The sequence below is a fragment of the Meleagris gallopavo genome, chromosome 5 (assembly GCF_000146605.3).
Source record: "Meleagris gallopavo isolate NT-WF06-2002-E0010 breed Aviagen turkey brand Nicholas breeding stock chromosome 5, Turkey_5.1, whole genome shotgun sequence".
NCBI lineage: Eukaryota > Metazoa > Chordata > Aves > Galliformes > Phasianidae > Meleagris > Meleagris gallopavo.
In genome coordinates this window covers 10,130,669-10,144,034 of record NC_015015.2, presented here as the reverse complement: position 1 = coordinate 10,144,034, position 13,366 = coordinate 10,130,669, and the positions used below count along the sequence as shown (strand labels likewise).

Sequence of the window (13,366 nt, the reverse complement as noted above, 5' to 3'; positions counted from 1 at the left end):
GAGAGGAGAGGAGAGGAGAGGAGAATATCTCATTCTAGATCCTTTTTGGGAGTTCTACTACTTCTAGTATGAAAAATGAATCTATGAGCTCTTATTTAATTTAGTTTTTCTTGTTTTCATTAGCGAATTGTTGAAAGGAGTCTGGAATGACTGTTTTGTCCATATGCCAACAGCAGCAGAGTTGGCTTGGTGTCTCTTGGAGACTGTTGAGGGTCAGCTTGCCTCTGTGCCACAACAAATAATCTGTTGTATGATCCAGTCTCTAATATAAAATCAACTTCACAACTCATCCTGTTTTGAATCATGACTGCTTTAGAAGTAATAGTGTTCTTCTCTTACTGAGAGGAGATTATTTGAAACTGTTCGTTAAAGCAGAATGAACATTATTTATTTCTCAGAAATTCCTCAGGTGACTTAAGAGCTTGCAGTGTAAAAACACTTCTTTTCAAATAACATTCTGGTAATTGACAGTATTGAAGTTCTGTGACTTGGGAGGGAAATGAGACACTAATCCACACTGTGCGTTAAATAAATTCTTACCTGATGCTCCTGTGATATCCATTGCCTTTAAGTTTCTTGCCTTTATTATTGTAATAGTTAGTCTACCAGCTGTTGGAAGGTAGCAGAGTGAAAACATCAGGTCACCAAGATCCACATTATCCTGTTCCAAGGAAACAGAAAAAATATGAAGCAATAACAGTTTTCCCTAGACATAATCCATAGGAGATGAAGGTAAATTATACCTTTGAGAATCTACATTTCTGTAAGCACAAGCTGAATTCTCATTCTCAAATGCAGCTGGAAAAACAGAAACCCATATGCACGCAAGATTCAAGTCACTACATTTGTTGCTAGACCTTCAAAGCTATGAAGTGTAAATGCAGCTACAGTTTTAATTACTTGGAGGCGAGACACATTGATGTGATGAAGTGTACCATGAGGTACTGGAACATCTTTGTTATATGTTTTGTAGTGATTTAAATGTAATGCTGACAAGTTGCAGCAGATCTCTGTGCCTTCCCTTCTGCAGAATCACAGAATCACAGAATGGCCAGGGCTGGAAGGGACCTCAAGGATCATGAATCTCCAAACCCCCTGCCATATGCAGGGCCACCAACCGCCCCATTTAATACCAGACCAGGCTGTGCAGGGCCCCATCCAATCTGGCCTTGAACACCTCTAGGGACAGGGCATCCACAACCTCTCTGGGCAGCCTGTTCCAGCACCTCACCACTCTCTCTGTAAAGAATTTCCCCCTGACACCCAACCTAAACCTTCCCTCCCTCAACTTCAAACCATTTCCCCTTGTCCTGCAGTTATCTACCCTTTCATAGAGTTGATTTCCCTCCTGCTTGTAGGCTCCCTTTAGCTATTGAAAGGCTGCAATGAGGTCACCCCACAGCCTTCTTTTCTTCAGGCTGAACAAGCCCAGCTCCCTCAGCCTGTCTTCATAGGGGAGGTGCTCCAGTCCCCTGATCATCTTTGTGGCTCTCCTCTGGACCTTCTCCAACAGCTTTCTGTCTTTCTTGTACTGGGGGCTCCAGACCTGGATGCAGTACTCCAGGTGGGGCCTTACAAGAGCAGAGCAGAGGGGGACAATCACCTCCCTGTCCCTGCTGGCCACTCCCCTTCTGATGGAGCCCACGATACCATTTGCCTTCCGAGCCGCAAGGGCACATTGCTGGCTCATGTTAAGTTTTTCATCTATCAAGACCCCTAGGTCCTTCTCTGCAGAGCTGCTTTCAAGGACTGCTCCCTCCAGTCTTTATGGATGCCTGGGATTCCTCCGGCCCAAGTACAAAACCTTGCACTTTGCCATGTTGAACCTCATCAGGTTCACCTGGGCCCACCTTTCTAGCCTGTCGACGTCCCTCTGAATGGCATCCCTTCCTTCTACCGTGTCAAATGCACCACTCAGCTTGGTGTCGTCAGCAAACTTGCTGAGGGTACACTCAAAGGATGCCTGCAGTGAGGTTCACAGGAAATTGCTTGGGCAGGGCAAAGTTTTCTGCAAATCTCAATTTTTGTGAACTCAGTTGTGGTAGAAGTGAAGTCACTATTGTACTGGGGCAGATCCTATTAGGCCAAACTCTTACGAAAAAATATAGTGGATAAAGGATTGTATCAAAGGGTTTCTGAGATTTGATTTGTAATTTTTTCAGTGAGAAGTGAGCTGGTACCTTCATAGACCTACTGCCTGTAGTCCAATATTTCACTTTTCAGTAAAAAGTTTTCCTTTCTGGCAAACTCAAAGCTACATTCTAGATTTTATAGGGAAGAGCAATAAAGCTCTTGTGGAACATGTCTATCTTGCCTACATAGCTCTGTGGAACAGCTTTTCTCCCTTCTCAGGGCAGCTGCTCCTGTGTCAGTGTGAGCATGTCTTCTGAGCTGCCTTCAGTATGGGGAAAGCAGCACCTACCGCACAGCTTCTGATTTACATGCTAGCATCCCTAGAGCTTCTTGGAGAGGGAAAGGTAATGGCACGTGTGATGTATACAGCTTGCCTCGGGTTTTTTACATCCATTAGGGAGTCTGTCACTTGATATGTGGAAAACAGTTCCAGAATATCAAGTGTCAGGGAGAGATGACAACATAACATCAGCAGTCATTCCTTGGCATAAAATAACAGTAAACCAGGAATTTAGAATATTTTGAAGATAACTGCTTATTTTGATTAAGTGGCATGAGAGTGAATGAATTACTGTAACCATCCAACGTAATTTTATCAATATTTTGAAACACAGCATTTTGTTTCAAAATCACTAGTGACATGCTTTGCTTCTACTGGCAAATGCCCAAAGAATGGTTAGAAATAGTTTCCTGAATGGCATTTTACCTGGGAATAAAATAGCAAAGGTCTATTTACCTCTCTTTTTGAAATAGTTCTACTCCAAAATACCTAGTATTTGTTGGACTTAATCAGATACTGAGTCTAGAGGCAAGCGCTTGGAAATAGGGAGGCCTGGGCTACAGTCCTTGCTATAATAATTAAATCTCAACAGGAAATAAAAAAAGCTTCAGAAAAAGTTAATGAGAAAGGACATCTCAGCGAGAAGCTTCTTGTCTAAACTAGAAGACATGGGGTATGAATGGAGTTCTCCCATATATATACCCCACTGAGTAATTTGTTAGTGGGAAGAGGATGACAGATTGCTTCCGACAAGTATTTTCTGAGAACAAGTGGAAGAAGCATCCCACTGAGCACAGCAGGTTGTGAAAAGACAGTTGCTATAATTCTTAATATTTTTTTATCAATTTTACCTCAGATGAAGTTTCTGATCCACTGAAAATATTTGCTTTCTAAATTGATTTTCCTGTGAAACTCAGTTCTGTAGTCTGACAGAATGTAGTTGGATGGAAAAAATGATGTTTTTAAATGTATCTGCATTGATTTTGCACCCTTATCCTGACACTCTTAAACACACACCTTCCATTCTTGAATTTGACCGAAGCTTGACACAGGAAATGACTATCAGAAGTAGGATTACTCTTCTACCTTGACTGCCTCGCTTATCTCATGAGGCTAGTGCTATGCTCTCCCCTACTTAACTAGATATCAGATATTCACTGCTTTCTGAATAAGGATTGAGCAGTGCATTGAGAAAAGATCAATGCATCTGTAGATAAGAGTCTTTATGAGCTGTGTTTGTACCAACTTGTATGTCACATATACATGTGCACTTAACCCCCCCACCCAACATGCCCCAAATGAAGGATGGTAGAGACATAAAAGTAAGTGAGAATACTTTGAAAGAACTCCTAACAAATGTTTGTCTCTGAGCTAGCTGCTGCACAGACCCGTGCCCAGAGACTATGTGCACACAACTTTGAGTTAGTAGGGAGATATGCAAGACAAAGAATGGTGGTCACTATCAGAGAAAAAGATACATCAGAAGGGATTTCAGAAAATATGTGTATTCAGTCAGAAATAGCTTCTTCTGCTGTTACTGGAGAAAGCTGCTGTCAAGGAAGGAAAATGCTGATTACAAGGACCTTTTGTCAGTAATAACTAGTTTTTAACCCCGGCTGAACTTTGTCAACTGTCATCCCTTTCATTCTAAAGACCAGTGTTTTGTGGTGACTGTAAAGCTGATAAAGGCTGTGACAGTATCAGGATAGCTGATATGATTCATCCTGTTTAGTGTCTTGCTGGATCATGCTTGGAAGCAGACCTGCTGCAGCACTGTTTTGCTGAATTGCTTTGTGGCAGTATCAAAGTGCTGTTTGAAAAGATGACATTCAGTCCTATAAGCTACAGTGATATCAGCACATCTGTGAGAAGTTCCTCTTGACTGACATCTCTGCTTAACAGTAGGAAAATTTTAGAGGGGGTAGTTTTTCTTCCCATTGTGAGAAAGAGAAAAATCCATAATTTAAGTGTAGTTCCTCAGTCCAAGGTGCTAAGATTCATAGCTGTGGAATACTATCTTCAACTGCTAAGTATGCAACTCAAGGGAACAGAATTTCAGAAGCCACAGAAAGTAAAAGAAGCCATCTTTGGGCAATGAGGGGAATTTGTGACTGGCAGATTTTGAGAATGGCTATTTTCCATTATTTGGTCACAAGTCTTAGAAGAAGATAGCATTATGAAATCATTCCATTTTCCTTCATCATAAAACCAATCCTATAAGGCACCTGTTCTTTTAACTGTGTATTGGAATATTTAGATATTGTTAAACACGGCAGGGTCATTCTTTATGCAGCTGCAGTGCTCCACTTGGTAACTAGCTAAAAAATTTGTATTATTAAAATCATTTTCAGTGGCTTTTCCTGAAAGATTTATTGTCCCTGCCTTTCAAAGACAACTCGTCTAGTATTTCCCTCTGTAAATTTAACAGTGTGATATTATGTCTTTTAAAATGCTGAATTCTAGTGCTCACATTAATAGCTTGTGTGACTATTATCAGAAGCTATTTACAGTTTTAAAAATTGTTTTTAGCAAATAGCCTGAAGGATAAGTCACTGCCTAGTAATGTGTCAGCAGCTCCATGATAGTGCTTAGGTTGTGCATAAGTCATCTTGAGAAACAGGAGGATGTGTAATCTTAAAGGGAACTGTGGTAATGGACCCCTGTAGGGCTTCATCTCTAATTCCTTTGAGGCAGTATTAGGAAACTCAGGCTGGATCATATCTTCTCAGTGGAACCTGTAAGTTACCTGATAATTAGGGATTTTCTGATAAATCGGAATTACATTTGGCATCAGACTGCTCTTTGGACTGCTTATTCCTTTTCTTAAATACATTGGGTGCAGAGAACAGGTATGTAAAATCGTTCTAAACAAGCAGCAAGAGATGGAAGGTAAAAAACAAATCATAGGTCATAAGTTCTCCCTCTGTTTCTAGTCTAAGTGAAAACATGCTATTGCTGAGTTATACAATCATAAGTTTTGTGCCCATGTCTCCAGCAAATTATTTGATTTCTGTAGCAAACAAGCTGTAAGGGCTTGCTATCACATAGTGCCTGTGTCATGCTAAACTATGCCTCAGTTATGACAGGTTCCTCAGTTCCTCATGTATAAAAAGACAGCCACTATTTATTTATTTGTTTGTTATTTTTCTGGTACATTACAAAAATAAAATCATGCTAATTATGGGTAGTGAAGTGCTCACATATAGTTTTATTCATCTGATCAACTTAACCATTAAGAGGAGCACTTAGAGGGAGCGGTACCCTTGCTGACATCTTTTAAAGGTGCTACCTGTTGAAATAGGTTTTCAAGACACTCACAATTTTAGAGATTTTACAGATTTTTTTGCTCTGTCAGAAAATTGTGATGTCGCAAACTACCTCCATTAGCAGTTTTGCATGTCACTGGAAATGAGGAATAAAATGGACATTTTGTTAAATGAGATTGTATCATTTGTGGACTGATTACCAGTATTATGTTTCTTTTTCTTAGTTTCTTTTCTTAGTTGTTTTTTTTTTTTCCTACTCCTAGTGAAGGAATATCAGTCCAAATTTAATTAAAAAAAAAAAAATCTAAGTTATTTCATAATCTTCACTGGAATTACTGAAATTATTCTTCTGTACTGCAAGATAATTTTTATTGTATATTATTCTTCATTATTATCTTTTAAGAATGAATTATCTGCTGGAAAAGTAGCAGAGTGAGCTGTAGGCAATTCAGGAGGCTCCTGGAATGCATAGAGGATAACTACTTGAGTCAAGTAATAGATGATCCCACCAGGGGAGATGCAATACTGGACCTGTTGCTCAGCAATGCAAATGAACTGATTGATGACATCAGGATTGGGAGCTACCTAGGCTGTATTGACCATGCTATGGTGACAGTCAAAGAGTTTTGCTTAGCATCTTGGCAACTTCTAATCTTTGGATTAGTGTCATTGGGTGTTTTCCATTTCACAAAGAAAACAAGATAAAGTTATGCTATCTGCAATCCTATGTCATCACGTCACAGCCAGCCAAAGATCTCCACTGTCATAATTTATATCCTGTAAATAGAATGGCAGTGATTAACTGAAATTGCTTTTCCAATCAATTAGCTGCATGTTGTCTTCAGTTATCTAAATGCATTTACAGAATGTTCTTACTGAGTCACTTAAGACTATTGCTAAATTATTCTCTATTAAGGTCCTTACTTTAAAAAGCCTCCATTTGATAAACTTCACACTCACAATTATTTTTAAACTCATATCCTATAGCTTTTACTGGCTTTGAATTCTTTATGTAAATTTTCTATTCAGTAACCCAAAAACTAAATTACTTTGCTGAATCTAGGCTTAGGAGTGACTTTAATGAATTATCCTATAGCTATTGAGATAATGTCTTAATTTGTTCCAAACTAAATTGATAAATGGGAGTGACAGCCTGAATTGAGCTGATTAAAATTAGTAGACATGGCTGGAAGAGCTGGAATAGTCGTCCTCTTCATGTGTGTGTTGCTTTGTCAGAAATTGATGTCAGAAGTTAACAAAAGTAATTTTTAGCTTCCTTGTTACTTATGAGGAAAGAGTGTATATGGAGTTGTTTTATAGGGCTTGCTAGGCGGCATTGTTAGTCGAAGAAAGGAGTAGTTAATTTAAGTTTTTCCTTTCAAGTTTTTGCTATTCCTTTGTAAAGAATTTTGTTTTCTTGAGTTGCTACTGCTTTATGCAGTTCTTCTGTGACTTGTTGCTTTCTACAAAATACAAAGTACTCTATGAATTCAGCAATCAAAAAAGTCTGCCTTCCCTTTCTCTGCCTTTTTTCTTCCAGAAATTATGTGTATCTTTTATCATTTTGACAGGGGAAGGGAATGTGTCTGTTTGGTAGGGAAGGATATGGGAACACTTCAGAGCTAGAGAAGATCGTTTTATCTTTCTGATCTAATATTTAAAAACGAAAATGTCATAGCCTGTAAGATGTGAGTTTACAAGTGAGTATATTCCAGTATATTCCATTTCAGTATACGCCACACTGTCAGTCAGTGTTTATAGATTGCCACATTCGGTATTATGCTTCAAAAATCTTTTGAAATTGAAGCTCCTTGAAAGTGAGTCTGATTATTTCAAGTTGCTGAAGTATTTTACCATAGAGTCGACTCAAACTTTTCTCTCTGAAGAGAAGGCAGTGATGCCTTAGAGATGTTGATAAGCTTTGGAGCAGCCATGAAATACAAATTGTTCTATATTGGAATAGTTGTTTGGAGAGCAACTACTTTCTTGAAAGGAAAGCTAGAGGGACCTTCAGCCAGGAGGTGGTAGAGTTTTGATGTTAAGCTGCTATGGTTTAAACCCAGAAGGCAACTCAGCACAGTGCATCTGCTCTCTCACTCCCCAGGAGGGATGGATAGAGAACTGGAAAGATACAAGTGCGAGAACTCATGGGCTGAGATAGACAGTTTGACAGGTAAAGCAAAAGTCACATATCCAAACAAAGTGAAAGAAGGAATTCATCACTGCTTCTCATAGACATGCAGCCACATCCAGGAAACCAGGGCTCACCATGCATTTGACAAATGTCACTGTTCCAAAAGACCTCCCCTTTCTCCTTCATTCCCTCAGTTTTTATTGTCGGTAATGACATCATATGGTACGGGACATTCCTTTTGCCATTTTGGGTCAGCTGTCCTGGTTCTGTCCCCAGCTCCTTTGTTTGTGTGTCAGCACACTGCTGGCAAGGCAGTGTGAAAAGCTGACAAGTCCTTGACTTAGTGTAAGCACTGCTCAGCAATGACACTGGTGTGTTATCACCATTATTCTCATAAAAAAATCTACAATAGAGCATACTTATGAGCCTCTAGAAAACAAAAATAAAACAACAACAACAACAAAAAAAACAACAAAAAGCATAACTTAACTCTATCCCAGCCAAAGCCATGATACTGGTAAAGACTGTAAAAAAAAAAAAGGACAGGTAGGTTGGGCAGACAGAGAGGAGATGCCTTGCAGAGGGTAGTTTCACAAAACAGTCTGACAACACAATCTGAAAGAATGGATGGTAGTTTATCAATGTGAGAACCAAAGCTTTCAATATCTGTCATTATATGCCATGTCAAAACCTATCATTTTTCAACAGATTTTGGATTTGACCTCAATTTTAGGTGGAATACAGAGCCTGAAAAAAAAAAAAACATAGTAAGCAGAGGTTACTGTAGTAATATAGTAATATATAGTATATAGTAATATAGTTATTACACTATACAAGCTAATAAGGGAGGGCCAGCCTGTCTTGTTATATAAACTCTCGATGAAAATCACACAAGTGGAAAGAGATGAGAAAATAAACCCCCATGGTTTCAAGGCTAAATCTTGGCCATTTACAAGGAAGAGGTGAAGGCTAAATTACATGTTAAAAGTTCACTGTCTCTAAGCAGGCATGAACTTGAAGAAAACGAAGCAGAAAATCCATCCTAACACATAAAATTATTTCTCCCATGAATTATTTGACAGTTACCTCTTGCTTCCATTCTGACATAAATTGAAAGCAATGTTTAATTTTCTCAATATTCTACTAATAATGAAGATCTCAAATACATTCAAGAAAAATTGGAAGGGAGGAAGTGGGTTTTAAAAATAAATTAACTAAGCAAAATATTTTAATTCAAAACATCTTGCCTGTTAATATTGGTTTTTAGTGTGTTAAAATTAAAATGACAATTTAAATTAAATTTCTATGCAAATTAATGTAATAGCCTTTCATTCTACCTTGAGTTACAGTGGCTGTGTGTGAACTTACAGCTCCACTAAAACAACAAAAAATGCTCTAAGTTTATTCAATTATCTTTTCACTTACAAGGACTGAAAGCAAGCACTATGTCAGGGAGTGCTTTAGTTTATTACTCAATAAACCATTTTCACTCCAGCAACAGCATAGGAATGCTTCTTGTCCCTGTAGTACTGCAATCCCCCACTGCTCCTGGTGCCTCAGCCCCCAGGGAGCCATCGACCTGGCTGTGCCCTGCTGTAGACTTGATTAAGTCTTACAGAGCAGCTGTTCTGTAGGAAAAAGCTAATTTAGACATGCTATTAAAATGAGATTAAATTAAAGCTATGGGTTCCTCACTTTTCCTTAGTGCTGAATGTCATTCTCAGTACTGGCATCTTTGTGCTGCGTAAAGCAGATGTCTTATGTCATGAATTCTAATCTCACCATCCTGAGGAGGAGACAAATTAAGTATGTGGGTAGTGTTGAAAAAAGGAGAGTCACAGTATCAGGGGAAAAAAAACATGTCCTTTTTAGTCTCTATAAGCACCCATAGTGTTTTGAGGATGTATCCATTATGCTTACATTGGGTGCTCTCTACTGACTTTCTTTCTGCTTAGTCTTAGCACAGATTGTATTCAAAGATGGTAATAAAGACAGTTCATTTTTATAAATCTGAATCTATTTTTACAAGTAATTTAATTTTTGAACAAATTGAAATGAAAAAGAGAATTGTCCAAAAATGTGGTGTACTTGAAAACTAGAAAGAGAATATAAACTTTTATGTTGCAGTAGCACGTCATTCCTGCCATACCATAGTTTAATTCTGAGGTTCTTACATTTTTTAATCAGATGTCTCTTTTTGGGTGTAGGCATCTGCTGAGTGAATCCATCTAATTTCAGTAGGGAAGATATATATTCTGTCTATGTGCCCTGGAAAGCCAGGAGAGGATCATTTTGCTCAGGGCTCTTGTGTAATGAATCCAAGAGCCAGAGCAGTATGTGTTCATTGTTAACTGTAGACAGACAGTGAAGAAGCTCTTTGCCCCCAGATTTTGCCTAGTGGGGCATAGTGCCATTTCACAGACTACTACAATAGCTATTACTTAACAGTGCATTGCCACTGATCTAAATTCCATCTAATCATTTTAAAATTCCTGTGATATCTGGAAATAAAACCCAAATTCAATAAAATCTCTGGTATGTACTTTCTATCTCTCTCTGATCTTTTCTGTTTTCTCATTCCCTTAAAAAGCAATAAGAGAAGTAATAACTTGGCTAATAAGGTATATCTAAGGCAGAATTTTCAGAACTTCTGACATGTCTGAGAACATTTCACATAACCTGCTATTAGACTGAAAGCACAACTAAATGTAACATGCATTTAACTAGTAACACTTCTCAGTGAAATTACCCACTTTTAACAATAGTAAAGCAATTTTCACAAAAGTTTTGTTTACTTCCAAGTGATTTCTTTAAATGGGTAATATAGAAAAGAAAATCACTACAAATTTCAAAGTGAAGAAGCCAAGGTAAAGAGACTATTTCACTGATAGCAATTTTCTGTTAATGGATTGGGTGGAAAGTTGTGTGGTCACACTGCTTTGGTTGTCCTTGAATGGGTATTCATCATAATTGCACACAAGATAGGAGATGACTGCAGTCATGGATGCAAAGGTTAATCCTACAAAACACATATATTAAACCTGTCAAAATAATAAAATATCTAAATCTTCACTACTGCAAGTTGTCTCACTTTATGCTTTAGAACCCTTCTGATTATGAAATACAAAAAGGAATTAAAATAATAGAGTAAGGAAGAAAAAGAGTGACAACAAAATTAATGATAATAAGAAACTATTATTTCAGAAGTATGGAAAACAGGACGGCTTTCATCCTTTATTTATCAAACTGTGCCACTGGAAAAAAAGTCCCATTTGAATCAGAAGTGTATTTGAGGTTTTAGTTCTTTTTTCAGGCTGAGGGAGAACCATGGGAGAGAACACAAACTGTTCTTCCTCCCAGAGATGCTGTTGACAGTTTTACAACAGACGGCTATGTAAAATTTGCCAACCACAAGATGTGCCCAATATGCTGTTGGTATAAAACCTCTTAGAGCAAACCTCCCTGACTGACCTGAACTGATGCCGTGATAATGCCTGAACTGATGTGATGATAAACAACGAGGGGTTGCTTTAACCACTCCTCTTAGGAAATGCCAGAAATGTTACTGTTCCTCAGTCTTTGTTGCTGCCCAAAAGGTCATACAAATTCAGTGACCTTCTTTTCTTCTGAGATGGTTCTGCTCTATTGCCATTCTGACATTAAGCTTCCCAGATGTGAAGAAGGAGAATTTACACTGTTGCTGTGTACCATTCACCTGCCTTGTAAATAAGTAGAATATTTTAGCCGTGGAGCTCTTAAGCAGCTTACCAATCTAGCACTGTAGCTACTTAGGAGCTGTACAGAAAATAGAATACATAGAACTTACAATAGAACTTAGGACTGTCAAGGAAGCTAAAGGAAGGGGAAGGATAAAACACAAATCTATTTTTTTTTATTTTCATTTTTTTAGAAAATGCAGACTCTGAACTCAAATGTATTCATTTAGGCATTCAGAGGCCAAAAGCATGAACAGGTGAAAATGTGATTGTGTAGTGTGATAGCAGTTCTTTTTATGAAGTACTTATTCTCTAGTTATATTATATTTAGACAAGTACTGCTAGCAATTCTAGGACCACTTTAAGTGAGCTTGTTTTCTCTCTTAAAGAATGAGTGAAAGGTATGAGTGAAAGGTAAAGATACAAGATAAAAAGAGTACTAAAGATATATGAGCACTAAATATATATAGAAGTGCTTTAATGCTATAAGCTCATTAAAGTGAGTCAACATAACTTCCTTTTACTTGCATGCTCCACATTTAAAATGTACATTCCTCATTTAAAATATACATAGAGAAAAAAAAAGGGATATTTTCTCTGATTTGTTTTACTCTATTCCTAGGTCCATTTGTCTGACATGGGTTAGGTTGAGGTGCCCAGACTTCATAGCTCTGTTTATAACAAGAAGACCCAGTGTTATTATTTACATACTACTATATAGGTAGGAAAAAATGGTTGCATTTTTAGTGTCTGAGTGACTTGATGTCTTGCTCAAATTTTCTCTTTAGTTGCTTAAAATTTAAATAATCACATAATCACGAAATGGTTGAGATCAGAAGGGACCTCTGGAGGTCATCTAATCCAACCCTCCTGCTCAAGAGGAAACACCCACAACAGATATCTTAGGACTATGAATCATCTCCATATTCAAAATATAGCATCAGGGGTGTTGCTGACCAACTGTTAAATTGGGAAATTAAATAATCTGATAGCTTAGAAATGATGAAGTTGTAAATTGCCTCATCCTAAATGATGAGTTCACTTTAGAACTCTTTGTTACTTTGATCAATGATTTTTGACTATATATTTTGACACCTTAAAAGGGCCTGCCTTCAATGTTCTGAAAGTATGATTTTGAAAGAACTTAGTGTATTTATCTCCGTGCATCATTGCTTGTAACTTCTGAAGTAAGACTGAAAGGAAGGATTGTGTCCATTGTGTGTGTGCATATGTCTGTGTGTGGTTCTTTAGCACTGTAAAGTTTCCTGAAATAAAAAATTCATGAGAAGAAAAAGAGTGACAGGATAGAGATGAGGAGTGTGAGCATCTATGGCTTTATCTATCTGTTTTTAAACTAACATATTTTTGTGAGAAAAAAAGGAAGTATTTTAGTTAGAGATTGCATGAGAATCTTTTAATGTATAATTTTATGGTAAAAACGTTGTGTTGGGTAAATTGTTGCTTATGACTTACTCAAGAATGCTGATATTAAGTAAACTGAAGAATTTGAAAAAGAATTTGGAAATGGGAAATATATCTGAGCTGCTAAAAACAAACCCTGAAGAAAAATAATAAACAGATAACGGACCTGCATATACTTCTAAGGCCACTCAAACTTTACTCCAAGAATGGGGGGTCGGACATATTGCAAGCATTCCTCATTCTCCCACTGGACAAGCTATCATTGAGCATACTCATCAAACATTGAAATCCATTCTTTAATGGTGCTAGGTCCGGTCTTGTTCAACATCTTCATCAACGACCTTGATGAGGGATAGTGGCCACCCTCAGCAAGTTTGCTGATGATACGAAGTTGGGAGGATTGGCTGACACGCCT

The 13,366-nt window shown here is 37.8% G+C and overlaps 1 protein-coding gene across 1 annotated transcript in view; it reads right to left on the bottom strand.

The window, feature by feature from the left end:
- Window positions 1-562, bottom strand: part of SYT9 (synaptotagmin 9) — a 47,030-nt gene extending 46,468 nt beyond the window's left edge. The window contains exon 1 of the mRNA XM_031553368.1: window positions 541-562. Coding sequence (XP_031409228.1) covers window positions 541-562 — 22 coding nt within the window. The remainder of the gene's footprint in view (window positions 1-540) is intronic.
- Between the last annotated feature and the right edge of the window lie 12,804 nt (window positions 563-13,366).